This window comes from Strigops habroptila, chromosome 12, assembly GCF_004027225.2.
Source record: "Strigops habroptila isolate Jane chromosome 12, bStrHab1.2.pri, whole genome shotgun sequence".
Lineage (NCBI taxonomy): Eukaryota > Metazoa > Chordata > Aves > Psittaciformes > Psittacidae > Strigops > Strigops habroptila.
Window position 1 is genome coordinate 19,261,488 of NC_044288.2, and position 27,294 is coordinate 19,288,781.

Consider the following 27,294-nt stretch of genomic DNA (forward strand, 5'->3'; position numbering starts at 1 on the left):
AAAGGGGGAACAAGGTTTTGCACTTTCTCTGCTGCAGGAGGCTCTGGTTCCGGTGGCTCAGTGTTTTCATGGGTTTTTTTGTTTCACGTATGGGGAAATATTTGAAGTATAGATGCAGTTGTTTCTCCAGAAAACTGGTACATACTGAGGATAAGCCTGATTTTTTTTGTTATCTTCTCAGGTCTATTAAAAGGAATCAGAGGCTGAAAAGTTAAAGCTGCCATTCTTTCACAATACTGCACTGCAGGAGACAATTACTGTGGGTAACTGTGTCTGTTGCCAATACTGTGCTTTGTCCATATAGCAATCTCAAATAGCTTAACTGGACAATTCCAATGAAGAACACATATGCACAGATACAACTGTCAAAACAGTTATGTTGGGAATTATATTAGATTTAAAACATGAGAGATCAGAAACTCACTGACTTGCCCAGCTATTCATATAATGTCCTCGTGCATTTTCACAATTAGAATGAACCTCATGAACCACAAATTACTACTCACAGATCTCAGCCTCTCCTATCTGTCATCATCCCATCTAATTTCTTTTGCATCTATATCCTCAACATCTGCCTGTAGTTCATGCCAAAATTACAATGCACTAGTGGATATTCTACTTCAGCAGAAACTTTCTGAACCCAAAATTTTCCTCTGGAAAAGTAGAAAATCATCAGGTTAACTGTGGCCTCAGAGATAGGTTTTAAAAACAGTGATATAAGAATAAAGATTTATCAGAAAATAAATTTTCTTTTTCACAGTGAAAATGGGGTGAGCTGAATTTCCAGCCTTATGGAACTTCAGGAGATAAAAAATATTCAGACAAACAAGTCTGTTCATTGACCAGCCTGAACTTATATGAAAACAAACTAACAAAGCCAAACAAAAAGGTAAATTAAAAAACTTTCATGATGATGATCAGTTAAATGTACCACCTTTTCAATGTTAGCAATTTTTTAGGGAAAACACTGTTATAAAATGGCTAGTACCATTCAGTTTTTTAAATATCTGCATCAATTTCATAACATCTCTTCTAATTTATGACACTAAAACCTCGTGACGATAGGACAATTGAAATCTTCATGAAATGTTTTTAATAGCAAGACACTTAAATAGAATTATTAAATCTAGAAGGAATGTACTGTCATGATCTTAATTCCTAAGAATACCTAAAAGGCAGAGTAAATGTTAATTGTCTATCTTGTTCTGTTGTTCAAAGATGGATTTTTTTTTTAAGAAACTTTGGCTACTGAGGTACATTCAGGCACATGATACTCTCTGTGTAACTGGATTTCTCAAGATGTTCCAGATTTGTAGTAAAGTACAAATGTATCAGAAAAGGTGATAAAAGTTCCAAAGCGCAGGAACCACAGAGACATAGAAAATTTTATTATCCCCATTTCATTAATAGGGAATTGGCTTGCCTGGTAAAGAAAGATACCACTATGCATCATTTGAAGGACATCAACACACATTACGCCCTCTGGGCAATTACTACATGTTCGTATTTGTCGTAGAGGTTAAACGATTTATCCAGATAGAGTGACACCTATTAGCAGCTAAGGCTGGTTATTTCCATAACAGAAGCTTAATCTTCCTCTGCACAGGAGATTTTTGATACTAGTTCCTCAGATGTTGCTTCTACAGTGGAAAAATAAGAATAACATGGCAGTGTATTTATAGAAGAAAATGAAGATGTCTGGCAGCAAAAACAATAATTGGTGATATATACTGGCAAGAAATTCATTTATCACACTTTGGAAGTCTTATGAGGACCATAAGAGGTCCTCAAAAGTCACAACCTATGGTTCTCAAGAACCAGTTGAGGGGTTCTCAATATCCCATGAGGCCTGGGCTGGCAAATGCTAGGATAACAACTGACAAACACCCGATATTTCAAGAACAGAAGTGCTGACTGATATCTGCTACATGACAGAGGAACTGAATGGGGCAAGTAAGAGCTTATAATAAATTTAAACTTACATCCTCCCCAAAAAAGTCATTAAGTCAAAAACTTTGCCAAGAAGTTTTGAGAATTTTGAAGGGTTTTCCAGGCATTTAATTTTAATTAAATTCTAATTTTGAAAGTGTTTGACATTCTCTTAGAGTCCACAAAAGCCTTGTCTCAAATGTCTGTTAAAAAAGCTTTCAAGAAGAAAAAAACAATCTGATTTTACTTGGGTTGTCTTAGATTTTAAGACGTTTCAGATCTAAAACTCATCAGAGTCCAAGATTTTCCTAGAATTGCAATGAAGACAATGTGTACTTCGAAGTCAGTACGCGCTGGGTGAGGCAGAGGCCACCTAGCTACTGAAGGAGGACAAAGCTCTTCAGCATCTTGCAGATTTCAACACTTTGCAGGGTTTAAGACCTAATCCTCATTAAGTCCTTTTAGTTTAATTTCTAATATCTTTGTGCTGCTTTCTTTTTTTGCCTTGAAAAATGCAATATTTATCTTTGACACACTAACAGACTCCCAGAACTGCTCTGGAGAGTGAAGCTTGGGCATTTTGCAGGCACAGTGCAGGCATGACTAAACTTTGTTTAATGGAGATAATATTTTGCAGTGCTAGTTGCAGAAGTAGTTTGTGGCTATCTGAGCTATGTTTGAACTCAGACTTCAAAGCCATATTCTCTTCCTGACCATCATCTCCCAGGAGGACCTATGCCTCCTGTTTCTGCATAGCCAGGCCCCAGACTCACATCTCTGGGTCCTCCTGCACAATCCCAGCCTAGAGTCCCCACTTCATTTTGGTGCACCAGAACAGCACAAAGAGCTCATTCCTCTTTGTGCAAAGTACCTCTTGTTGTTATGAACCACAGCCTCAGTCCTTGGACTCCAAATTCATGTCTCCTCCTCCTGTCTAGCAACCATCACAAAAACTCACCTGTATGTTCCCTCTCTTCTCCTGCAGCCTTTGATATACCAACCCAGATTCCCAAACCCTCACCTAGGTCCCTGCAACTGCAGCCTGCACACTCCAAGCGAGGACCCCAGTGCTTTGTCTCCCCCACAGCTCCTCTAGGGCTTGGATTTCTCCTGTCCACCTACTGGATTCCCACCAGAAAATGCAACAGAAAGAACTTAAAAGCGGTTAGCTCAATCTGTTTGTACTCACAATGGGACTGCTGAACGCCACTTGAGACTGGTTGCTATCACGACGACCAAGCGACCTGTTCCTTGTATGTCCCTGAAAATGAGCCCTAGCACTCTGGCACCTCCTTAAAGGTCTCATGGTCTTCTGCTTATAAGTGTCTGGTGTCTCAATATTAGTGGGAGGAAGAGTGAAGTGCTGAAGTTTTGCAAAGTCTTCATCATCTAAATCCAACTCTTTGTGGGTTTCCAGGCGCCTGGCTGTAAAAAGAGAAAACGAAACCTTACTTCTTACTCTGGCTGTTTTTTTTTTTTTGCATTGCTTGAGAGAAATTCCTTGGCTGGTGAAAAAAACTGAAACAAACCAAAGCCAAAACTTCTCAGGAGCCAACACTAGAAAAACTTCCCTATCCACTTCAGTTACTGTCAACTCCCACTCTCCAATGACTATTATTGCAAGAGAACAAAAATACATTTTCAAACCGATCAGTCATTTTTATGGACTTCTGCTAATGCTTGGTCTCTTTGGTTGCATTTTGCAGTTGACTGGAAGATGAGAGTGAAATATGGTAATTCACAGATTTGCTAATGTTTTCAGTCACAGAGCACAGACATCTTTTTGGCAGCTGCTTGCCAGATTAATAAAATCCTTTGTACTATGTAGAGAGAAAGCGACCAAGAATGGGCCTGAGTCAAACCCCCAGATTCAGAGCACTGAACTCCAAGAGACTTCAGACAAGGACTGCAACTAGGGTCAACTCAAGAAAATGTGTAGCTGTAGCTTTCATATCACACAGAAGACTACGGTAATTACTTTTGGACCCACTGAGTTTAATTACTAACTAATCTCAGTTTGTGAGCTTATGAAAGGTTGGCTGGCATTCATTTAGAAATGAAAGAGAAAATGTTCTCTCTGCGTGCTCAAGTGGGTATTGAATTGCGGGCAGAGCCTGAGATGTCTGCAGAGGGAACTGGAAAACTTTTCCCATCTGACTTCTGAATCATTTAAAACACCTTCGCTTTTGTGACTCTCTGTAATAGGAGTCCCTCACAGAATGAAGACAAATTCACAAAGCTCTGCATTCAGTCAGAGGGCTCATTAGGCTTAAATATGAATATTTAAATTAATAACAGTTAGTTGCTTTGAGAGAAAAGCTAATACAAAAAAGTCTCTCACCATTTTCCTGATGTGAAAACTCAATTCCATCAACAGTACAGCGTCGGAATACCATTTTATTTTCTGTTAGTGTCCCAGTTTTGTCTGAGAAGATATACTGGATTTGTCCAAGATCTTCAGTAATATTTAGGGCACGGCACTGTATGGGCAAATCTGCTTCTTCATTGTACAAGTCAACGTCATTGTGAATTAAGAAAACTTGGCCCAACTTGACCAATTCAATGGACACGTAAAGAGAAATGGGGATTAAAACCTGAAAGAATTTAAATTGTTACTGAGGGATGAGATAAGTCTTACTGCTTTCTGTCAGCAATGTCCTGGCTCAAGTATACCAACATTTTTCAGAGAAACAGCTCTTCCTAGAGACTGTTGGACTCAATAATACTAATAGTTCGGAGTAGAAAAAAAATATCCTGCACAGAGCAGCAGAGGATAAACAGGGACAAGAAGTGGCAAATTTAACAGAAAATTTCTATAATACCAAATGCAAAGATGGGTCCTTCAGAAGACTGTCTTACAAAGCACACTGTCTGGACTGAGGAGTATGCTTGCTCTTACCCTCCTGAAACTCTGAAAGGAAGCAATAGCACAGGCTAACTCTTCATGTAAAGAAGTTCAACAAGCAACTCCTTTGCATGCAACACTTCCCACCCACTAGGTTTCCTGCCCTGAATAATGAATCCTTAAGATGCACAAATATTCTGTTTCAGTAATGAAGAATAATCCCCCAAGAAACCCCTGAGCAGCTCTGAAAGTTATCTTCACATTTCGTTCGTATTAAAGAAATTCTGTCCACTTAAATCTCAGCAGTTACTTCAAGAAATTTAGAAAGTGAATGTGATTTTTTCCACCTATCCCATAAAATGTTCTCTCCCAATTAGGCTTAATCAGACTCAGATATGCAAGCATCCTACTTCTAATTTAGTTTCTTCCTTAAACCAGCTGAACTATATCTAGTTATTATTCCCTGTTGGGAAAAAATTACATTTTTTGTTTCACCATTTTCCTGAGATATTAAGTGGTATTCTATTTTGGAATTCTGGACATAGGCAGGGAAAAAAAAAAAAAGGAAAAGCTGGCATTTGGATGTAAACATCCTCTCTATTGCATATGCTAGAGATTCTGGAGTTATTTAAAGATATAATATGCATCCTTCCTATCTATATCCTTGTGGGTTTCAACTGCAAGAAAGAAAAATCTGCAGTTAGAAAGAAAGAAAAAAAAAAGATACATTATTTCGCACTTGGATGATTTGAAACACTCCTAACAATATTTTCAAATAGGATTAAGGATGTGCTGCACAACGATTAATTGATATTAATTGTTCATTAGTACTTATACTCAGTATTGAATAGCTTCTTCCTTGAAGGTAACACAGACGTTTTTGTCTTTTACCTGCAACAGGATTATCATTGTCAAGAACATATAGAAACCAGCAAGAAATGGAGACAGATATTCGCCATTCTCATCTGGGACATCATAAGGTGGATGCTCTGAGAAGCTTCCAGTCCAAATGCCATGACCTGTAGGAATGACATACAATATTGAAATATGCTGAGAAGTAAGGTGATTGGCAAAGCTTCTGAAATTTGCAGACATGGACAGCTATGACAATTAAAAAAAAAACCATTTGCAAAGCAACAGACCCCAAGCAATGCTGTAAATCTATTGGAGAATGCAAAGTACATGCAGAGCTCTGTAACACATGCATATAGTTGATATGCTAGTAAGAAATGAGTGGTCATGGATATTTTTCTTCTCCTCTCCTTCAGCACATGTTTCCTAGGGCTCCCAGCTCTGCACAGATCTTTCCTCATTCTACATCTTGCAGCTGGAGGACTCCATGTCTACCACTTATCTTTAAAAATTCTCAGTGCTGAAGACTCCCATTCCTCTTTCTAACAGAAAGAAACCTTGTAACCTCTATGTAGACAAACTGAAATATTCCTTACCCTTCCTGACCATTCAAGATTTCAATTTGTCTTTAGAGTTTACAGCCCCCGTATAACTCAGTCTGGGCAGCTTGTTTTTACTTTCCTTTCAATGAAGTCATACCCCAAAGCTGCTTCTTCCCCTTCTTCTTAAATATCAGTAGATATCATTGCACTACTACAACAAAGCCTTCACTTCAGGACTTAACAACATCCCATCGTGATTATTTTACCATCTTTCACACTGCCCTTACTGAAATAAACTTTGCTCAAGGATGTTACTAAATTTATAGCAGCAGAAACTTCACACAGAGCTAGGACAAACAACTCAGTGGCCCTCCTTGCATCATAGCTCCAGATACCAAAAACCTCTATTAGTCCACTTCCCATATCCAGCTCTTATAAAACTTGCATTAACATCAGTTAAGCAAGCAGTTGCTTCGCAGCATCTGCCTACTAAGATGCTGCCAAAGAAATGTAAATTATTTCAGCAATACTCTCTGGCTGCTAGAGACCACAATTGGTCTGAGCAAGGACAACAACAAACCACTTCTTACTCTATTTCTTACCCTATTTTTCCCACTGTGAACATCATTTTACCTTTGTTGTTATACACAGGGAACAAACATCCACTCAGGAGGCAAATCTCATTTGGTAAGTACCAATTCCTGCAATGCGTTAAACCCAACGGATTTCGCTTGCTTGCTTTACACACATTTTACCACAATGGAGATGGGTCTTATCTGAAATAGTTATAACCATGGATGAATTTTCTTCCATCTGAATTGCTCAGATTTTCCATTTTAACTTGTCTATTGGAAAGACCAAGGAGCCTAAAGACCCCAAGAGCATTCAGCTCTAGATCTGGTCTCACTCATGTCTATAAAATCAATTTTAACCATTATTTAGAAAAAAGCAATGAAACAGAAGATGATTTTTGTCGGTGCTTCATACCTACAGCTCCAACAAGACACATCACAAACAGGAGTCCCACACATAAGAAAATATCCATATTCATCTGTCGCTCAATCTTGCTGCGCTTGTAACGAGGACCGTTGTTATTTAGCATGGCCTTAGTTTCATGACCTTCAAAATACAAATGAATATCATCAGGTTTATGTAATATTTTGTAGGGTTTATTGTGTTGTTTGTAGTTTGGTGTGGGTTTGTTTTTTTTTTTTTTAAGTATTTTTCTCACAAAGTGAGAACATGAGATTCATGACTAATGTTAATTTAATTCTACTTTCATTCAGTAATTTCATTGCCTATCGTCTCATTTAACTGAATAGCAGAATATATAAGAGACTAAATCTAGAAGATTACGGAAGACCTCCATTACATTACAGATTTCAGCTGTCATACACATTTTATTTTCCCAAAGACAGCAGATTCAGTAGGATCACAAGGTTTATATAAATATTCAAAAACCAAACCTCCTTGTGAATAAAACAAAAAAGAACAATAATAATATATTTTTGTATTTTACAAATAACTTGATTAAGTGCTATATAGAGTCCTGAAACCTATGTTTGAATATTTTTCAGCAGCTATTTAAAAGCCACCAGACACATTGAAAGTATTAACTTAAATAAAAATCAACATGTAAGATCCAGCAGTGAGAGACACTAAAGTTATATAGTTTTTTGTTATGTGATAGTAAAGTGCTAACAAAGCAGTGGGACAAGAAATAAACCCACTCCCCCACCCCAATCCTTAAAACTTACTGAATTAGAATTGAGTTGGTATGTTTGTAATGGAAAAAGGAGTGCTGTGAGAAGCCAAGAAGCAGAAATTGCTTTGATCTAAATATTATCTAAACTGTGGCTCCTCAATTGGGATATTTGGATACCATCTGTTTTTATATTAAATGGTATCTTTAATATTTATATTTCTACAGTCCTTTTCCTTGAAAATACGGACCCTGTAGACTTGTATTTAGTTTTCATTTGTATGCACATGATGTGTGTAAGAAGGACCATTTTCCAAGGTACCTATTGGTTTTCTCTAGGTAAGTGATTGTAACTAGAAGCTGGAAGTTAGGTGCTGCTCAATCACTCGTGCTGGATTCATTCCAGGTTTACATCAAAGGTTATTAATTGAGGCAGAGAACAAGAGAGAAAATTACTCTCCAGCCTTATGTTCAGGACATTCACCCAAGAGCTGGGACTCCTGGCTTCCTGTTCCAATGAATATGTAATTACTTACATTACACAGCCTGGAGCTATGTCAGAGGGACCAGCTTATACTACCAATGCTCCTTCCTTTCCAATTCATGTCTGTGTACATACCCACTCATTCCACACAGTCAGGTATTCAGGCTGGAACTTGTGAAGCAGGAGATGCATGTTCACTCCCATATGGGCAGAACTGACAGCAAAACCCGTCTTCCCTTCAGCGAACAAATGTTCTAACCACCAAGCTACACAGAAGAGGAGGGTACTGCTGCCTGCACTTCTGTTCCTCCAGCAGCTGTGTGAATCTTGTTCCTCACTTTTCTTTTACGTAAGGCTTAATAGAATTGTGTTGAAAACACAGCCCCTCCCAGAAAACCCTCAAGGAAATGTTGATGGATTCATTTCAGGAATTTAATAGGAAGAGATTTCTTTCCAAATATCAGCTCTATCATTCCCTTCCATTTCAGCTGACCAACAGGAAAAGGACACATCTGTAATACAGATATCACCTTGCAAGAAACAGAATATTAAGAATAAGAGGAATAAACTACTTTGTTCTCCACTAATCCTCACAGTTCCATATGCTGTGCAACACAGCTTCTCACCTACTACCCCACTAGTACCTTGTCTCTCTATTGCTGGATGCTGATGGGCTTATCTAAAACTTCATAATGGCACTTTATTATCCGAAAAGCATATAGATCTTGCTGCAGTCCCTATCACGGTGGGAAAACTACATTGGCTGTCACTCAGTAATGAAGTTTTTGTGCATTAATGCTATTACTTTGTGCAGAACCATGGGTAGCCATGAAAAGTATAACCAGATTTGGGTCAGATGAGAACTGCACAGGTTAAACAATCACATTAAGTGATGGCTGTATTCTTCCATTAGAAAGGAAGTTTGAGGAGTAATAGAGTTATAAAAATTGAGAATGTGCCATATTATTATGTGGCTGATTTTGATTGTTCAGAAAAGGTCACAGACCATGATTAAAAGCCAGGGTATAATCAAAGAACCCTAGAAATTAGGCTGGTACTGGCTCAAGTGAGTCTATTTTTAGACGAAAAAGAATAAACTTTTATACTGACATTAAGAATAAGATGTCAGTTGGAAATTGAATTGAAGACTTACTCAGATCAAAGACACCATTATCTTGAGAATGACTTTAAAACTCCAACCTTTGCTACTAGCATTTTCAGCAACATTAACAGAGATCCACATTAGGATCTGTGCTGCTAGTCAAAGGAACATACTGGGAAATGTTGACTAAAGAGAAGAAAAACAGGAATTCTGTCAGGAAAAGGGAAGACAAGTTACTCCAATTGTATAGGGAATGATCCCTACAGAGGTTTTTATATAGTAGTTGCACCCAAAAAAATGAGTGATGAATTTGGCTCTGGCTTTCCTCCTCTAACTGGTAGGCACCATCTTTATATGTGGCATCCAGAGAGACAGGCAATGAAGGATCCACAAAGAGAAGGCTACTTTAGAAACAAATGAGAGCTCTGGACATTCAGAGTCCATGTCTGCAGTAATGAAGTAAAATGGTCAGTTGTCACGTAAAATAATCTGGATTGTCGAGATTAATCTAAGATAAGTGACTCTTGCAGAGATGGTGATTTTTCTCTTAGGTGGCTTAGCCTTGAACCCCTTGCTGCTGATTAGACATAAAACAGGTGACGCGATTTTACTGGAAAGATAAAGATAACCAATAATGGAATTAATTGTTGTGTGTAAATTGATTTTTATTTAATCTACAAATAAAGAGCATACCTGATACACTTTATCTGAAGCAGAAGAGGGAACAGCTGGCAAAGTCAATGATAAATCATGCTCCCTGAGAAAAAGCAGTGGTAACACTCCAAAGGTAAAAGACTCTGAGAAAAAGATGGACTGACCTTCTGCTGAACCTGGCACTGCTGCATTTGATCTGGGTACTGACACTGTCTTGCTTGGTTCATACCTCTACTGCGTGAAAGTCATGGTTGCATAGACACACTATATCTATGTCAGCACAAACCTGTGCTGCTGCCGCATCCGCTATCACCTCCAGCTGCTGCTCTCACTGCCTCCTGTGTGCTGGCACTAGCACAGCTTGGCTTTGTGATGATGTTTTTTTAGCTGGGTAGGTCTTCAGCTGCACCAGTTTCTACCCTAAGGAGCCAGTGAGACCTCCCTTGGGGCAGCTGTGTAGATTTTGTGCCAGACAGAATTAGTGTTCTAATCAGAGCTGCAGAGCTGAGAGTAAACTCACCTTAGCAATTCTTTACTTGTCTAGATATTTTTGCAAGGTATTGCAGAGAGCAAGATATTTGACATACACAAGGATGCTGTCACTTGCCAGAGACTCAGTTCAGGACCTGCTGACTTTGGAGATGGATGAGTAATATCTTTACTTCAAGAAGTTACATAATTTTCCCATGCACAACCAGTTCTTAAAACAAACTGTTGTGCAATATCAGACTACACTTATTTACTGAAAGATATTTACTGGGAAATTCTATGTTTACCTAGATAGAAAGTATATTTTACCTGCATATATAACAATTCCTATTGCAACCTCAGTATTTCTGATTGTACATCCACGAAGCAAGAGGCTTTCAATGTTAAAACCAACCCGTTCATGATTTGGCTGCTCCCTAGAAGAAATAAAATAAAACAAAAAGAAACGATGCCATTTTCTGTTCTAATACAGAAATAAACAAAATTTTTGTGTGCATTTCTGTTTCAAGTTGAAATCAAGAAACTGTGAACGCCCTATTTTGCTTGTATTTCACTCAGCTTCAATAAAGACCTCAAGACTGTTCGCATGGTGTGAGTATCATGATGTCAATACAAATCAAGTTTGGCTTTCAATTGGTACCTTATCTGGCAGATTGAACACCTCATAAAGAAAGCCAAGATACATTATGCACCTTCATTCAGATTAAATTCTTTTAGAAAGCTGAACAGGGTTTGCCTGTTGTTGGAGGTTCAGATGAATACATCTGCACCCTGCAAGAGCCTCTGGCTCTCTCTCAGCCACCAAAGGGCAAGCCAGTTGAGCCTCAATAGTTTATTAACTGTTCTTGGAGATAAATGTAACCTATTCCAAGTAATTTGTGTTTACAAAATAGCTAAAATAACAGTAGACCAAAGACAAGCTCCACTAACTGTTAGTAAGTAATTTTCATTGGCAAATTCTTCCATTTAGCCCTGAAGCAGGGAGAGAAAGGCAGCTAATCCCATATTCCGCCAAGCAGGCGAGATAATAGGCATTTACAAAAGAGATTTCTGTTACAGACTTTCAATAGAGATTTGAAGATCTTGAAACCAGTCCTGGGGCTTAAGAGTATGTATTTGTGTGTGTTTTCTTGTGACTTATCACCTACATTTCTGCAATCTCAGTGCTCCTGTGCCATATTACAGCAGGATAATTGGAAGGATTGCTTCAATTTAGATTATACCCGATGGTCCTCAAAGCCAAGAACCACAGTCAGCGATCAATACAAACCTGACCTCTTTTTCCCTTTTAAGATATCACAGTAGAGGGGAAATGGCATTGCTATTAGAGGCATCTTACTTGCAGGGCATAAATTCTCAAGACAAGAATAAGCACAATCAGTGCTAATGGGTGATAACCCCCTGGTTTACTCATGTCAGAGAATCTGTCCATTTGCAGCTACGCCAGGGCAACACTCCTTGCATTCTTGCAGAGTTCCTAGTATAACTACTAGTAACCTTAACAAGGCATGGATAGGGATGCTGACACATTCATACAATTAAATTACTTGCATGATGTGGGACATGCATTTGGTATGGGGCACTGGGTATTTCTTTGATGTGGTGTGGGAACTGGCATGGACCAACAACTGCTCTGAAGAGGGTCTTGGGAAACAGCTGCTGCATATTAGAGGGTAGAGAATTTAGCACATGAGCCATGCCAGACAAATTTGCCTTATAGCCAGGAAGTGGCCTTAAATCTGCTGAATTTGCAAATTTATCAGTAGAGATTTCCCTGTTATGCCTGTTCCAGAAATATTTAATGAAGAAAGAACATAAGGAACAGAGGATGTAGCTTTTTCCTCACATACATAGTAAAAGACACTTTTTTTATACCACTTGAACACATTGGTTTGGTAGGATTTTGCTTGCTTGCTTGCTTTTTCTAGCTGTAAGAAGAAAATCTGATTTGTTTGTTAGACCCTGGATACCCTTTCCCTGTGGCTGTAAATACGAAGAAACCAGAGCCATGCAGGTGAATATCTTTAAACATTGGGAAGGGTTTAGATTTAAAATCTAGCCTAGCCTGACCCTCAGGTAAAACATAAATGAGCTTATGTGTGAATTCTGAAAAGAGCTGAAGCCTTGTGAGAAGAGTGTATATGAAACAACAGCAAATTCATTGTCAAGCCTTTGTTCTGCCTTGCTTCAAAACACATATTCCACTCTACATTTTACATTGACTTCTGAAGCCCGGAATAGATAATAGTGACATATAATCATTTTCTGCAAAATATGTTCCTTCCATTCAGTTCCTCCAAGAGAAATATTAAAGTTCAGATACAAAACACATTTGCAGATAACAAATACTTACATGTACCCTTTGAATTTATTGAGATCATTGTTGGGCATTTCACAGATGATGGTGTTTTGGAAAAGTTCGGGTTCAAAAAAAGTATTCTGCTAGATGAAACACAGTGAGAATGACTGTCAAATATGATGCATACTTGAAATGCTAAAACACTAAGAGCAGCAGAATAAATGCCACCACCATAGTTGGGGGCTAGAGCACTTGCCTTACCAGAGGCAGAGGGAGTTTAGCTAATTCAGCCTAAAGCAAAGCTTTGGAGGGGCTGAGTAAAGATCTGAGATTTTCCTCTCTTGGATTAACAACTGGTTAAATTAAACACAGAAAATGATGTGCATTGGACAAGACATCACAGATGCCAATTAGTGAAAACATCTGTCTTCATTTAAAGAAAATGTAACAAATAGTTCAAATTATTTATGAAAGCAAACCAGCCTTCAACCAAAAGCAAACTCAAATGAAAATAATTTCAAGATTTATCATGACTTTAAAATACATTAGATGAGTTTTGTTACTGGCCAGGATGGTATAATCATAAAATAAGAGCCCACACATTTGAATAAACTATTACATTCCAATAAGACTAAAAGCAAGACTAATATTAAATAAAACCCACCCAAAAAACAAACCCAAAATGGACAAACAAACAAACAAAAGCAAAAGAGGGAAGGCAGTAGAATAAGCCCAAACCACTGGGATAGACAAAACAAGACAGCTTTTCAGGCTAAGTGTTCACTTAAAAAGAGCTTGGAGCTGAACTGAGACACACAATTTTGCTTGATTTCCCCTGTGTTCAAGGAAACAGGCATGGGTTTTGGACTGCATGAAGCAGTCTGGAAAACAGAGCGTGAGAGGTACTTGACTGACATAAATAGTGTGGTTTTTCTTAAGTGAAAAAATACAGAGAACTTTTATTTTAGATTAGAAACATGTAATAAAAATGGGAGGTGAGAAATGTGAAAAAGAATCATTATTGCTGTGTCATAAAATCTTTAAAAGAACCAAAACTCACTTAAATCCAAACTTCTCCCATTAGGAAAGCCAGAGATCAAATTTGCTGCTGGGCCTCCGGCCTCCCTACCTTTTTCTACAGCAAGAGAGACTTCCAGAGATTAGTTTCCTTCAGAACTTGCAAACCATGGGAATCCTTCATCGAAATTCACAAAACTTTGCCAGACTGCAGGAGAGCCTAGTTGATTCTATGATTCTATACCTTCCTTACCCTGCCAGTCCTCAAGTCTCAATTTTTTTCTCCACTGTGTTTTAGTGTTTTAATTTTTATGTTATTTTCTCTCTTCAGTTCTTAAGGTTTTTTTTTTCTGAGCAATACATATATATTTAATATATGTATAATACCTAAGTACAAGCAAGTAGAGAGTCTGATTTAAAGAAATGTTGGAGGAAATATAAAAGCTTAATGAATATAAGGGTATCTTGTATACCTTCTGACTCATGTGGCTGAATATTTTTCAAATCTCTTTTAAGAAATATTGCTCATCTCTGCTGAATCTTGTTCAACTCAGTGAACTCATCAGGAAAATCAGTACATACTTGGTTGTGTTAGAAATAGCTGTGCAACAGGAGAACAGGAAGATGCAAAAGACAAGTTGTGGACTCATTACTAACAAAGAAAAATAATTGGCTTCTAGATAGGGGTAGAGAAAGATGATTCTTCTCCCAAAATTTTTTTCTCTTGATGACAATAATTTTGTATTTGAAAATTCAAGTTAAAAAATTGCATAAGAGAAAAAAAGATATAATCCTTCCTCTCAGTCTTTTCCAGGTGGGTGAATTCCATATTCATAAGCATATCTTAAAACAAAGAACTAACCCCAGTTCATGTATATTTCCTTTTCCTCCCTCCTTAAAGACTCACACTTTATAGACACAATTAAATCTGAGTAATTTATGCAGCACATAAGTTGCAGGACTAAACAAACCTCAAAGAACAAGGAAGCTAGCACAATAAAACCTGTACATGTCATATTTAGGGCACTGGGCTGGTTTTTGTTTTTTTTTTTTTTTTTTTAGACAAGGTATTTCCTACACTAATACGTTAAAATAATAGAGTAACATAGTCGACTATTTAAGCTTTGACCTTCCCGAGCACTGGCTATCACCACGCTCAGAACTACATTCCACTCTGCCAACGTAACAAGACTTTGTAAGTATAAACACTCCTGGACATACAGTTTATCTAAATAACAACTCAAAGTTTAAAGAAAATAACCAGGAAGAGGTAATCTGGAGCATGATTTGGCACGGGGGGATTTTCTGATTTAAAGAAAGACTTCCTCATATTAGAAATGTCTGAGGCAAATATTTCATTTTGTGTGATGGTAGAGTATTGTTTTCTTAAAAAAGCAAAAATACACAATGCAGCATTTTAATTTTTTTCTATTGACAAAGCCAGGGTTATTTTTGATTTTTTTTGTTTGTTTGGTTGGTTTTGGGTTGTTTGTTTGGTTTTTTTTTTTTTTCTAGATCTCAACATACTAAAAAATTTCAGTGATTCTCAGGGAAAAAAAAAAAATGCTCCCTAATCATCATTGCAGGGCACTGGAAAAGGAATGCTTTATATTATGGCATCCACCTGAGAAAGTCCATAATTGTGCTTGCAAAGTAATTTCCTCTTGAGCAAAGAGAAAGTAACACTGGAATCCAGTATCTGACCACACTTGGTTATGGAAATGGTGTACTTTTATTTAATAAATCTGATTGCTCACTGGCAACTGTGTCCCACCCACCCCAAAAAGTCTTCTTAATGGCACTGCTACTAATGGATAAAAAATTGGATATAATTCCTAGAATTATCTGCCAGGTTTTAAGATTTCTTGTCTGCTGGAGTGATTCCAATGGAACAAAATATTCCTCTTCACATGCTATAGCTTCTTCAACTTGTTCTGTGTTATTTGAAAAACGGCCCTGTTATGTTTGAAAAGATATTTTAAAGTGTAACAGGTACAACTGTCCCTAAGTTATATTTTCTTGTTTACTTCAGGTTTGTCAAACATGAGTCAAGAGACTATTCCAGTAAACTGTTTGCAAAAAGGAAACAATACAGCCTGTGGAAAAAATATATAGTGATTTTAAGCATTCAAGCTGAATTCCTGCTAACAATCAAACTGATGTCAACCACGTAACTTTTATTTAAGTTTTCACATTTTAGCTTACCTTGAGTTCCTATTCAATTACTTGCTACACTCCTATAAAAGATTCCATTATATCATTACAACTTACAGTGCCTTAGAGCAGATCCTAGTTGAACTGCTGTACATTTACCCGCCTAGCAAACAAGCAATGGTACAGCAGTTGCAGAAGAGATGCAAAATCTGTAAGGAAGCCTGCGGCCACTTTGGAAGCCGGGCTATGAGCTCTCTTCCAATTTCCATAGAAAAATAGTTCATTCCATAGTAGTGGCTTTGCTGTGGGATGTGCTGTGTGCTGTGACAACCTGTAGGGTATGGATGGCTTGTACATAGAAAAAACTTGCTGCTCTCTGGAATGGTGGTACTGTGTGTGGTTGCTTAAGCACCTGCCAATGCAGTCTGCTGCAAAGAACAATTGTCTGAGCTAATCTTTCTTTTTATACAGCCATCCCTGTGCCAGAATAACAAAAATCTTTTAGGACTAACTGCTCCTTTTCTTACAGTGCGTTAACTCCAACAGCAAAACTCCATCATTGCTGTATCAGCACAACCAGCCGGTCAGGACTGGTGCACTTTGTGGCTGGAGCTGGTGGGCAGACGAGCCCAGACCAACCCTGCACTGCATGGACTGCATTTTCAGCAGGCTTACCTGGCTGGAGAAGCCCATCACAACTTGTCGTTGTTTAAGGTTGGTCTCCCCATCAAGGTTGGCAGTTTCCAAGTGACAGATCCCATTCTGATCAGAGGAGTAAAGCAGTAGGATATCAGCTGGGATGGTCTCATTACACTGCAGCTGCACAAAATCCCCCACTTGGACATCCTTCCAGCATTTCTCAACATAAGCATGTTCTTCCCTGTTGCATTAAAAACACGTCATGGGTAAATGGCAACATTAGGCACGCAGGCTTCCTGATTAGTGGGGTTTCGAAAAAAGAAAGAAAATAGGGGTGTGGGGTTGCACATTGCTGTATTTTGTTTTAAAAGACACAGCACAACAGCTAGAAATCAATGATTTAAACTCAGTATCACTTCACCATTTATCACATTCAAATAAAATCTTTACATGGAATAAAAAGAAACTACAACAAAAGTTCTCGTTCATTCTAGCATTGGCCCTATAATCTCCACAGGAAAAGATAGAAAGTCATTCAGACTAAGAAAGGTGTTTTAAACTGTCTTATTCAAGAAATCTAGACACTTTACCAAAAAACGCTGGTTTTGACCAAGTGACTATTTCTCAGATACTTTCAACAACACAGATCCTGAAAGAAGTAAACTGATATCTCAGCTACACTTGCTTCAGGTCTTTCCAGTTTGTAACTCACAAAGGCAATTACAAATCTGAGCTTAGCCCACAGAAACAACCTGAAAAGGTAGAGCAGCATAACAAATGACCTCTTAGTATTATGCAAAAGAAATGCAACTAGAGCTCAAGTTTAATGGAAAAGTTAAGGTAAGAAACAAAGAGTTTCTAAATTAATTAAAAAAAACAAACCCCAAAACTAAACAAACCAAAAAAGGAGTAAGGAAAAAGAGCTTAAGGGTTTCAAGGAAAAGAAATTACTATTTCATCAACAAACCAATGCTCAATGATTCAGGAAACAGCAAACTTTTTTGACATTACATTTTCATGAATTGATCCTTCAACTGTTCTTAATCATCTAAGCAAACTGAAAACTGCACGATAAGCAGGGGCAACAATGGCCCAGGTCCTCTAACTCTTTGAGAGGAAATCGTTTTTCAATAAGAGTAACTGAATCATCTTATGTCTTGCTCTGTAAGAGAAACAAATGCTAATGATACTTTACCAGACAGACAGTAAAAGACTTTTTATAATGACTCAGAGTCTTATTTTTGCTTAAGTTTTTAATCATCCTCATCTATTGCCTGAAGAACACTGTCTTTCAATTAAGTGCTTGTATCATGAAAAGGAGAGCAGTGATACAGTTCAAAGCACAATTCCAAACATTGCTCCAGAGCCAGGTCAAAGGCTACTTCCTGCTAACCTATTTTCCTGGCCTTCCATAAAGGAGAGCCAGGCATGATGCTGTTAGGCAAACCCTTGCACTTGGCTGATATCCTTATCTGTAAAACAACATGAAATAACAGCTTCCTGAAAAGGTTATGCACTCAGTTAATTTCTGCGCATTTCCTAGTGGCATCCCATTTTTATTCAAAAAAAGACACTCCTCCACTCCCTGCACCCTAACTATTTTAATCCCTTTAATGCTGATTATGAGGAGCTTACTAAATAATGGTATTGTAGCAATCATTTTTCTTCTTACTTTAATTTTTAATTCCTGAATTTTTCATTCGTCTTTCTTTTGTCTGACTCTACTTATCTGCATGTCTTTTGCTTTTTTGCTCAACAACAGGCATAAAAGACCACACTGAAGAACAGAGGTTTGTTTTAAGTCAATTTGACACTGTTGCACATTTAAAAGAAAAAATCCAGATCAACTTCTATTTGAAAAGTATTTAAGCAGATGCATGTTAAGTATTGCTCTACAAAGTAGATTCTAATGTTAATATAGCAAATCAACTAATTATGAATCCTCCATGTGTCAAACATTTTCTGGGTAGAACTTCTCAATTTGCTTGCTTAAAACATAAAAGTGAGAGTACAAAAGCGGTTTAGAGCAGGAAGATGGCTTGTCTTGCTATCCTAGACATATGGGTGCTGTGTATAGTTTGCATATAGTGTTTGCTATGGCTTCTGCAGAGCAATCCTACCTCTCTGTACGTCACCTCTTACACAATTCTGAGGTTTATAGAACACACTTCTGATTTTTTCTGATGATAAAATGCTATAGAAGGGCCTTGCCCAGCTGGCTGTCTTCCACATCAGCCTAAAGAAACCAGGTTAGCAAAAATAATCCACAGAAATCACAGATTCGTAGTAGTTTTTCCAATAATTCCCTATGAAACATACATTACACATAAAGCTCCAGGTTCTGCCCATTCACTAATTACAAAGGAGACAGTGAGTCAGTAAAGCCAAATGACCTCTTTCAGAACAGAGTAAAAGTTTTAGTTAGCACAGGGACTGGAGTTCAGGAACTATTAGAATCCCAAACCTGCATTCAGGTGAACAGACTGTCCCTCTCTCCCAACAAGCATTGAATTTGGTAAAGAAACACATTTGCTTTTCCTGAAAGAACTATTCGGCTGGAGCTGTAAGATTAACAATTTCCTACAGTACAAAGGTTTTCCACAACTTTGTAGAGAATTACCAATGGATGAAAGGAAGAAAAGTACTTCAAAAGGAATCTGGTGCACCCCACAGCAGCACGGGCCCAGTTGCCTAAAAAGATTTTTCAAATGAAGCAGTTTCCTTTTAGCAATTCCTGTAACTGGGAACACTGCCCATTTCCTGTTCAGTGATTAAAGTTCATAGCACAAGCTCCAGTTGCTAAATAAACAGAGGAGCTTCATAAAGATAAGATGGTCTGACAAGAAACATACAAAAAGGGCAAACACATTTATCCAGTAAAATAAACAAGATGTGGTGGTTTTCGATAGGTGGAAAGCTGATTCTTATACCACATGGCATAAGGACTGTGACACATCAAAGACGTGATCCAAGATAAAAGTTTCTCAGTACCTTCTCTCATTTACCAGTCAATTTATCAACAGCACACTCAGAAAGTGTTCCCTTAGTGTCCTGGGATAATGGGTAGCATGGTAATGCCTATCATAGGACAGTGCTGACAAAAAGAAGCAGTTAGCCTTGAACAGTTGAAGTCTGCCACAATTTGTTATTGGATTCATTGTATCTTACCAGAAGGCCTGAGCTAAATAGACTTTACAAAGTGATTTCTGGGAAGAAAGGATCATAAAATAATGCTGCTGTGGTTGGAGATTGTGGGATAACATGAATAAATTATTGACTTTGTGTCAACAATTCCGTTTCACATTCTTCGATTCAATAAAGATAAATCTCAAGCAAAAACTGGGTTAAAATGGATGGTGAATGGGAACAAATAAAAATTATTGTTCTGCCCCCCAGAGAGATTCAAATAATTTTTCATGTGAACCCCACAGCACATTCATGAGTCCTAGATTGTCTTAGAGAAAGATCTTCAGATCTTTCTCACTTTATTTACTACCTAGAAGTATTATATCAACCAGCTAGTTCAGTGAAACTTATTTCCTTGAATTACTAGAAGCTCCAGCTAGGATCCTTTTCAAATTGAAGTAAAGACATTGTTTGCACCTTCTAAATTGCCACTAGGTTGTAAGACTTATTAAAAATAACAGTGTTACAAATAGACAAACCCAAATGTTTGTACTTTATCATATGTAAACTCACTAGAATGTTATATTTGAAAATGGCTCCCCTCAAAAATCACCTGCTTTATAAAAAACGCTAATGTTCTGAGATTCTCTGTTCTACGCAGACCACAGGTGTACTTAACCTGTACAATCAATTTTTGCAAATAGAAAACCTACATATTTTTAGGCTATCAAAGATTATTCCAGCTTTTACATGGAAAAACGTCACAAAATGTTTTCAAAGACCACTTTATGGCCATGACTTCCCGGATAGAAGCTAATGGCAGAAAACTTTGAAAAACTGACAATAAAGGAGCAGATTTAGGACTTGAGGCTGGACTTGAGGCACTAGACTGGAAAGGAATCAATTCTGAAACCTGTCCATAGGTCAAAGTGCAGGCAACCTGGCTGACTATATTCCTAAGCAAGGGGCATTATCTGAGCATAAGAAGATACTGTATTGTTCATGCCAATTCATCACCGGCTTCTGCCACGTTACCATTAGAGGAGCTGCGAAGGTTGTTTTTGTGATGTGGACATCAGCCCAGCAGCATCAATGATGTCATTTAGCAGGGGCCAGTCCTGTAACAAGCTCTCATTAGCAAGCAGGTATAGTCTTTCCCCATAGCCCCAGACTTTCAGGATTTCAATACTACTCTAAGACAGCAATGAGCATCTTTTAAAGATAATGGGAGTGAAATTTTTCTGAGGTCTAATAAAATGCATCTTTAAACCATTTTGGCATTCCAAATTCCTTAACGTTAGGAACAGATCCTATCTTTTTATGTGCTAAAACTGTCTATAGGATCCTAATGAGGAAGTTATTCTCTCAATAATAAAAGCCAATATTAAACTTCTGTAACCAATTCAAGTTTATGTGAACTTTAAGTAAGTACCAGAACTTTATAAATGTATTATACGTCCATATACAAGGTTTGGGATTTCTTTTAACTCGCCTTTTTTAAATCTGTTTCAATTTTATAATGACCTGTACCAAATGAAGAAATAAAAAGTTATGGATTATTGTATTGAGGAAAATCCCATGTTTTTTTAAAACTGCCTTGAACAAAATGCTATTGCTATGTTTTTTCTGGCATTAGTTGGAATGAACAGGTAGCTCCAAGGTCACTTACGTAATGACTGCTAATCATGAACATTAGTTTCTAAGGACTCCCGTTAACTTATCAAGTTTCTAGAAGCCATAGCCTAGATCATTCTTTTTTGCTACAATTGTCTCCTTACATGACCATGTAGCTCTTGAGGTAACATGGTAGAAACCTGCTTCTCTCTGAGTTTTAACAGTATTTTAAAAATTCAGACAGTTAGGATGGAATTCAATGCCATGAGATCATGATTCTGCAGGTCTCTGAGCCAAAACCATAGGTTCTTATTTATTTGCCCTTTGCCTTTAGTCATTAGCTTCTGCTGCTGTCTGCTAAACCATTGCACCTTTTCTGTGAAGCAGCTTTAAATGCCTTGGCAGGTAACAGATCTCAAAGAAAGCTCTGAGAAAGCAATACACAAACCAGTCGTAGCATTAGTAAGGTATTTATGGATTTTCTTCCATAGAGACTGAGGACCCTCACTGTAGCAATACACACTGACAGACAAAAATTTCTAGCTCACTGCTCTTTGACTTGCAAGTGCTGCTGCCTGGACAGCTGAGTGCTGAAAACATGACATTTTAGTTTTGCACTTATTCAGTTAGGCACGTCACATATTTCTTCACCACACAATCAGCATGATCACCATAAGCGGAATTCACGTTTTAATTATTCCTTCACAATTTTGGAACCACTGGTTTCAAGCACTTGCATGGTGACATAATAAACCTGTTTAATGTTGGTTCAGGCCATTTTCTCAGCTCACTGGAAGTTTGAAGAATGTCTCAGCTTGTGCAATCAGAAGGCACATCAGTAAAACCCACTGCTAATTCAAGTATCCATAGTTAAAGTAGGTACAAAAATTGCTTAGTCCTGAAGTACATACAAAAGTTATACAGGTGACAGAATGATTGGAACTGCCCTGATGGATAGTGAGTTGCAATAACATCATACCACAGAGTAATCTTACAGTCATTGTGAGTTATTCATATTGCTACTTTTATAAGAAATAATTAATGTATCAATTGCTCAAAGTTCATGCTTTGTGGCTGCCACAGGAATGAACCTCAGCCATGCAGGATTGGAGATCTTCAGGAGATCTTAAGCTTCCAGCTGATGAAAATAATGCACTGTTCAGACAAGGCACCACTGAGGTGTAGAAGCCTTGGTATTGCTATGCCCAATAGCAATTGTGTAGTGTATAAAATGAACTCACTAAAACATCCAGCAGTCTCCTAGTCTTTAAAGTTATGCTTTATTAGAAAACAAAAATAATAAACAGAAAGAAAAAGCACCTTAACAGGTGAAAACTCAGTGCTGCTGAACAAGACTTTAGATGAAAGCATTGACAACAAAAGTCTTTTTGCTTATTGTGCCCTTGGCAGAATGGTATTTTCCTCTCATCCTGCTTTCTACTCTACAAGCTTTCAGGTTCATCCTGGGTTGAATGAGCTGCATGTGATGTCTCTGGGGTCAAGAAAAACTGTCTTTTTTATTTCACCTCTGAGATTTGACAGCAGGTCAATTCTTTTTTCAAGCATGCTCCCTACTCTTTGCTGTGTTCCAGAGGCCACAGACCTCTGTTGGTCACTGAGTCCCTTGCCAGTCTCAGTTGCTCTCCCAGACATGGGCAAGATCCAGGGGAGGTGCAATCTCTTCTCCCTTCAGAAGGTCCAGCTGATTAAAGCATATGAATGTTGAAACAGAAATGCAGCCTTTGTCTTCACTACCCAGTTTTCCTAATTTTAAGAAAATATAAGGTATACTATACATATGGGGATTTCCATTGCTGTCATGGAGGTAAATTGCCACACAAAACTTCAGTTGACTGAAATGCTTTAATTCTCTTTCAAATCAGTGAGTCTAGCTTAAGCCAATTCCAGCTTTTCAGCTGTTGGCAGTTCTGCGGAGATGTGTTCTTTGTATTTCCATATTACTGCTCTAGGACTAACCCAGAATTAGTATTGATGCAGAAATCTTTAAATGCTGTAAAACTTTACACTAGGCAGATAAAGAGTCACAGCAAAAACCATCCTGAAGTTTTTGTATCACAGATGTCAGCGGACCTACAGAGGAGGAGGAGGTTGGTGCTTTTAGGAACTACTTGAAAACCACAGGGCCTGAAAGCAACACAGAAGAACTTTCTACTGGAAGAGTAATCAGGCTGTTTTATTTCGGATGCCTATTGACTTAGTTATCTGACAGCCCTACAGGATCATTCAAAGCATGTAAACAAGGCTCCTCTGAGTCACTGTCTCAGATATCCAAGTTTAGGTGATTAAATGTGAATAATTTAAATAATGTTAATGTTTTTATGGCTGCTGCTGTCTGATGTACGTGCATTCAGCCAAGTGTGTTGCTGTGCCATCTTGAACTGGGCATAGTCCTTGCATTTGTATCTGAATGTCTGTTGAAACTCTGAGAAAAGAAATAGGTTAAACCTTTCAGAAGTGTGAGATTTTGTCTGGAAGCTATGAAGTTCAACAAAGCAAAGTGCAAGGTCCTACACCTGGGTCAGGGCAATCCCAGGTGCAGCTACAGGTTGGGCAGAGAAGAGATTCAGAGCAGTCCTGCAGAGAAGGACTTGGGGGTGTTGGTTGATAAGAAACTGAACATGAGCCAGCAGTGTGCGCTCGCAGCCTAGAAAGCCAACCGTATCCTGGGCTGCATCAAAAGAAGCGTGACCAGCAGGTCAAAGGAGGTGATCCTGCCCCTCTGCTCTGTTCTCATGAGACCTCACCTGGAGCACTGTGTGCAGTTCTGGTGTCCTCAACATAAGAAGGACATGGAGCTGTTGAAGCAGGTCCAGAGGAGGGCCACGAGGATGATAAGGGGGCTGGAGCACCTCCCATACGAAGACAGGGGGATAAAGTTGGCGCTGCTCAGCCTGGAGAAGAGAAGGCTGTGTGGAGACCTCCGAGCAGCTTCCAGTATCTGAAGGGGGCCTACAAGGATGCTGGGGAGGGACTCGTCATCAGGAACTGTAGTGATAGGACAAGGGGTAATGGGTTCAAACTTTAACAGGGGAAGTTTAGGTTAGATATAAGGAATAAATTCTTTACTGTGAGGGTGGTGAGGCACTGGAAAAGGTTGCCCAATGAAGTGATAAATGTTCCATCCCTGGCAGTGTTCAAGGCCAGGTCGAACATAGTCTTGGGTGACATGGTCAAATGTGAGGCATCCCTGCCCATGGCACGGGGTTAGAACGAGATGATCCTATGGTCCTTTCCAACTCTAACCATTCTATGATTCTATGATTTACAGACTGTTATATCTTAATCTTAGGGGTATATCAGATCCTGGCAATATATTAATTACATATCAAGTAGTTCCTTGAACATTGTAGAATGTCGAGAAAATGAAATAATAGCTTTTAGCAACTGTTGGGTTGACATTCACTTACAGCTTACTTACATTTAGTGCTGGCCCACGTTGTTAGTAAGTTAATGACAAACTGGAGAGAGTTCAGAGAAAAGTAACCACAGTAGGTTTGGAGGGATTGACTGACAAGAAAGATTAAGAGTGTGATCTATTCACAGATCTCGAATACAAGGTGTCTGGGCATAGCAAAATGAACATGAGAAAAATCACACATATTTGAAGATTATAATTAAGTGTTCTGGATGAAGAATAACTGCTTAAGTTTGCATGAAACCAGGTGATCTGAGGAATTAAAATGCAATTAAAGAGGTGTAATAAGGCAGAGCATCATAGAAAATGCTTTGACAATTTTGTAGTAGTGGAAGCTCCCTTGCTTGTAAAAATTTAAAAGCAAAGTATACTTTGAAGAATACCAGGAGAAAGGAGGCAATTGAACATAGGTCTGTACCATCTGTAACTGAATCTTTTGTTCTCTTCTTCTGGTGTTGACCGATTCCTTCTGACAGCACAACAGCTGGTATACAATTATTATGATTCCAGAAGTTTTGGTTCAGAAATTAAAATCTCCACAATCAAATATTAGATCTAAGTTATTGCATCTCCCCAAGACACTTCAATGACTATTGTCTCCCATTTTCTCAATTAAATGTCCTTTAAATACATTACTTGAAGTGTCTTTTCCTTCATTTGACTAACAGACTAGATTCCCCAGTCCAGCTGATCTCTGTAAAAAGAAAATGAGGAGAAAATGAGAAGAAATGTGTTTACAGGGCAGCCTATTTAATTTAAATTTCCCTTGCTCTGTGTTGAAAGAAGGCAAGTTACTTAATTTCCCCTAGTCTTCAAGAAAGTTTTAGATAACATTCAGCATTTGGTAAAGATTGTTCTGCCTTTGTATTTATTTGGGGTTTTTTTTGAACAGGAACCAGAGTTCTTGTTACTGAAATCTGAAATAAAGACTCTATACTCTTCAAGATTAACTCTTAAATTCTAAGTAATCTTTCATCTTAGAATGAAAGATCAGTTGTGTTATTAAAAAGAATATTTTGCTGCCACAAGACTGACAAAATTTGCAGTGTTTTTAAAAGGACTTTCACCTATGTTAAAAAATTATCTACAGAAGATGATTCATAAGGAAGAAAATTGGAAGACATTATGCTCTTCCATGACTTTGCAGGTAGCAAGAAGAACAAGAAATATCAGCTTCCCAAAGCGCTATAGAAGCCTGATTAAAATTATTCATGATATAATAAGCTGTAGCTACTGATCCAATGGCAATTATAATTACTAATGATTTTTCCAGACAGGATGAATGCTACAGTCTGAAGCTCTCCTCATTTTCCTTTCCTTACATCATGTTTTTGGGCAATAAAATCTTGGTGATAGACAAGATTCTAGACAACACTTATTCATAGACCAAAATCTCTTTTATGGGATGGGATAACCAATTTTAAGACAGGCCCATGTCAAGTTTTAAGTACTCATGGCTATAATTTGAATTTGTTCCTGTACATATGTTATAATTCCATGATGGACATTTTTCTCTTATACAAAACAAGTTTTATTGTATTCCCCAATTCTCATGTTCCCATGCTAAAAGGCTTTCACATAATTTATATTTAACATGGTTGCTTTATATAACGCAGTAAGATACCTATGCAGATTCATTCAGTAGTACCTACTGCACCACCTACTCTCTCTCCTACTGGTTTTAACCAGTATTAAGAAATAATCCATTGCTTCATGTCTTAATGCAATATTGAAAAGATTAAAAAAATACAACTAGATTGCAATCTCAAAGGTAGGCAGAAGAGGCAATTTTGCGACCCCACCCAAAGAGCTACAGTTATTGACAGGCTTCAGGGAAGAGAAGAAATCTTAAAGGAACAATATTAAGAAACTTGTAAAATGTCTGCTTTTTTGGACAAGTTGGCAAGGAAAGCAGTGAGGTTTTGTTTCTAACAAGGCATTATCTATATGTGGGGATAAGTTTAGTCCCCTGACAAGCAAATCCATTGTTTTCCTATTTAACCAGCGGGGTACAAAAATAAAAATCTGACAAATACATACAAGCGAAATAAACAGAAATGACAGCATTGTGTGATAAAAGCCAGAGTTCTGCAAGATCTTGCTTATGAAATTGTACATTATATAAACCACTCTTGATTAATTTGAGGTATGACAGGCAGCATTCACAGAGATGGAAAGTTTTGCTCTTCTGACTTTCAGATGTGATATTTTAACAAGGAGAAGTAATTTTCCACTTTGCTGAGAGAACAGTATTGATACAATTTTCATTGTATCGAAACATAATTTTCAAACTTCTCAAAGTCCTAAAAGCAAGAGGTCATGAAACATGTCTAAGTAGTGAGCATAGACATGAGCTAATTCATTTGGAGATGACTGAGCAAAGGCATATATTACTATCTCCCATTTTTAA

General features: G+C 37.9%; 1 protein-coding gene across 1 annotated transcript in view; it reads right to left on the reverse strand.

The window, feature by feature from the left end:
• Positions 1 to 27,294, reverse strand: part of ATP10B (ATPase phospholipid transporting 10B (putative)) — a 54,406-nt gene that overhangs the window by 20,400 nt on the left and 6,712 nt on the right. The window contains exons 4-10 of the mRNA XM_030504881.1: positions 16,745 to 16,949; positions 12,953 to 13,038; positions 10,909 to 11,015; positions 7,156 to 7,287; positions 5,666 to 5,793; positions 4,271 to 4,523; positions 3,119 to 3,354 (exon numbers count right to left, since the gene is read on the reverse strand). Coding sequence (XP_030360741.1) covers positions 3,119 to 3,354; positions 4,271 to 4,523; positions 5,666 to 5,793; positions 7,156 to 7,287; positions 10,909 to 11,015; positions 12,953 to 13,038; positions 16,745 to 16,949 — 1,147 coding nt within the window. The remainder of the gene's footprint in view (positions 1 to 3,118; positions 3,355 to 4,270; positions 4,524 to 5,665; positions 5,794 to 7,155; positions 7,288 to 10,908; positions 11,016 to 12,952; positions 13,039 to 16,744; positions 16,950 to 27,294) is intronic.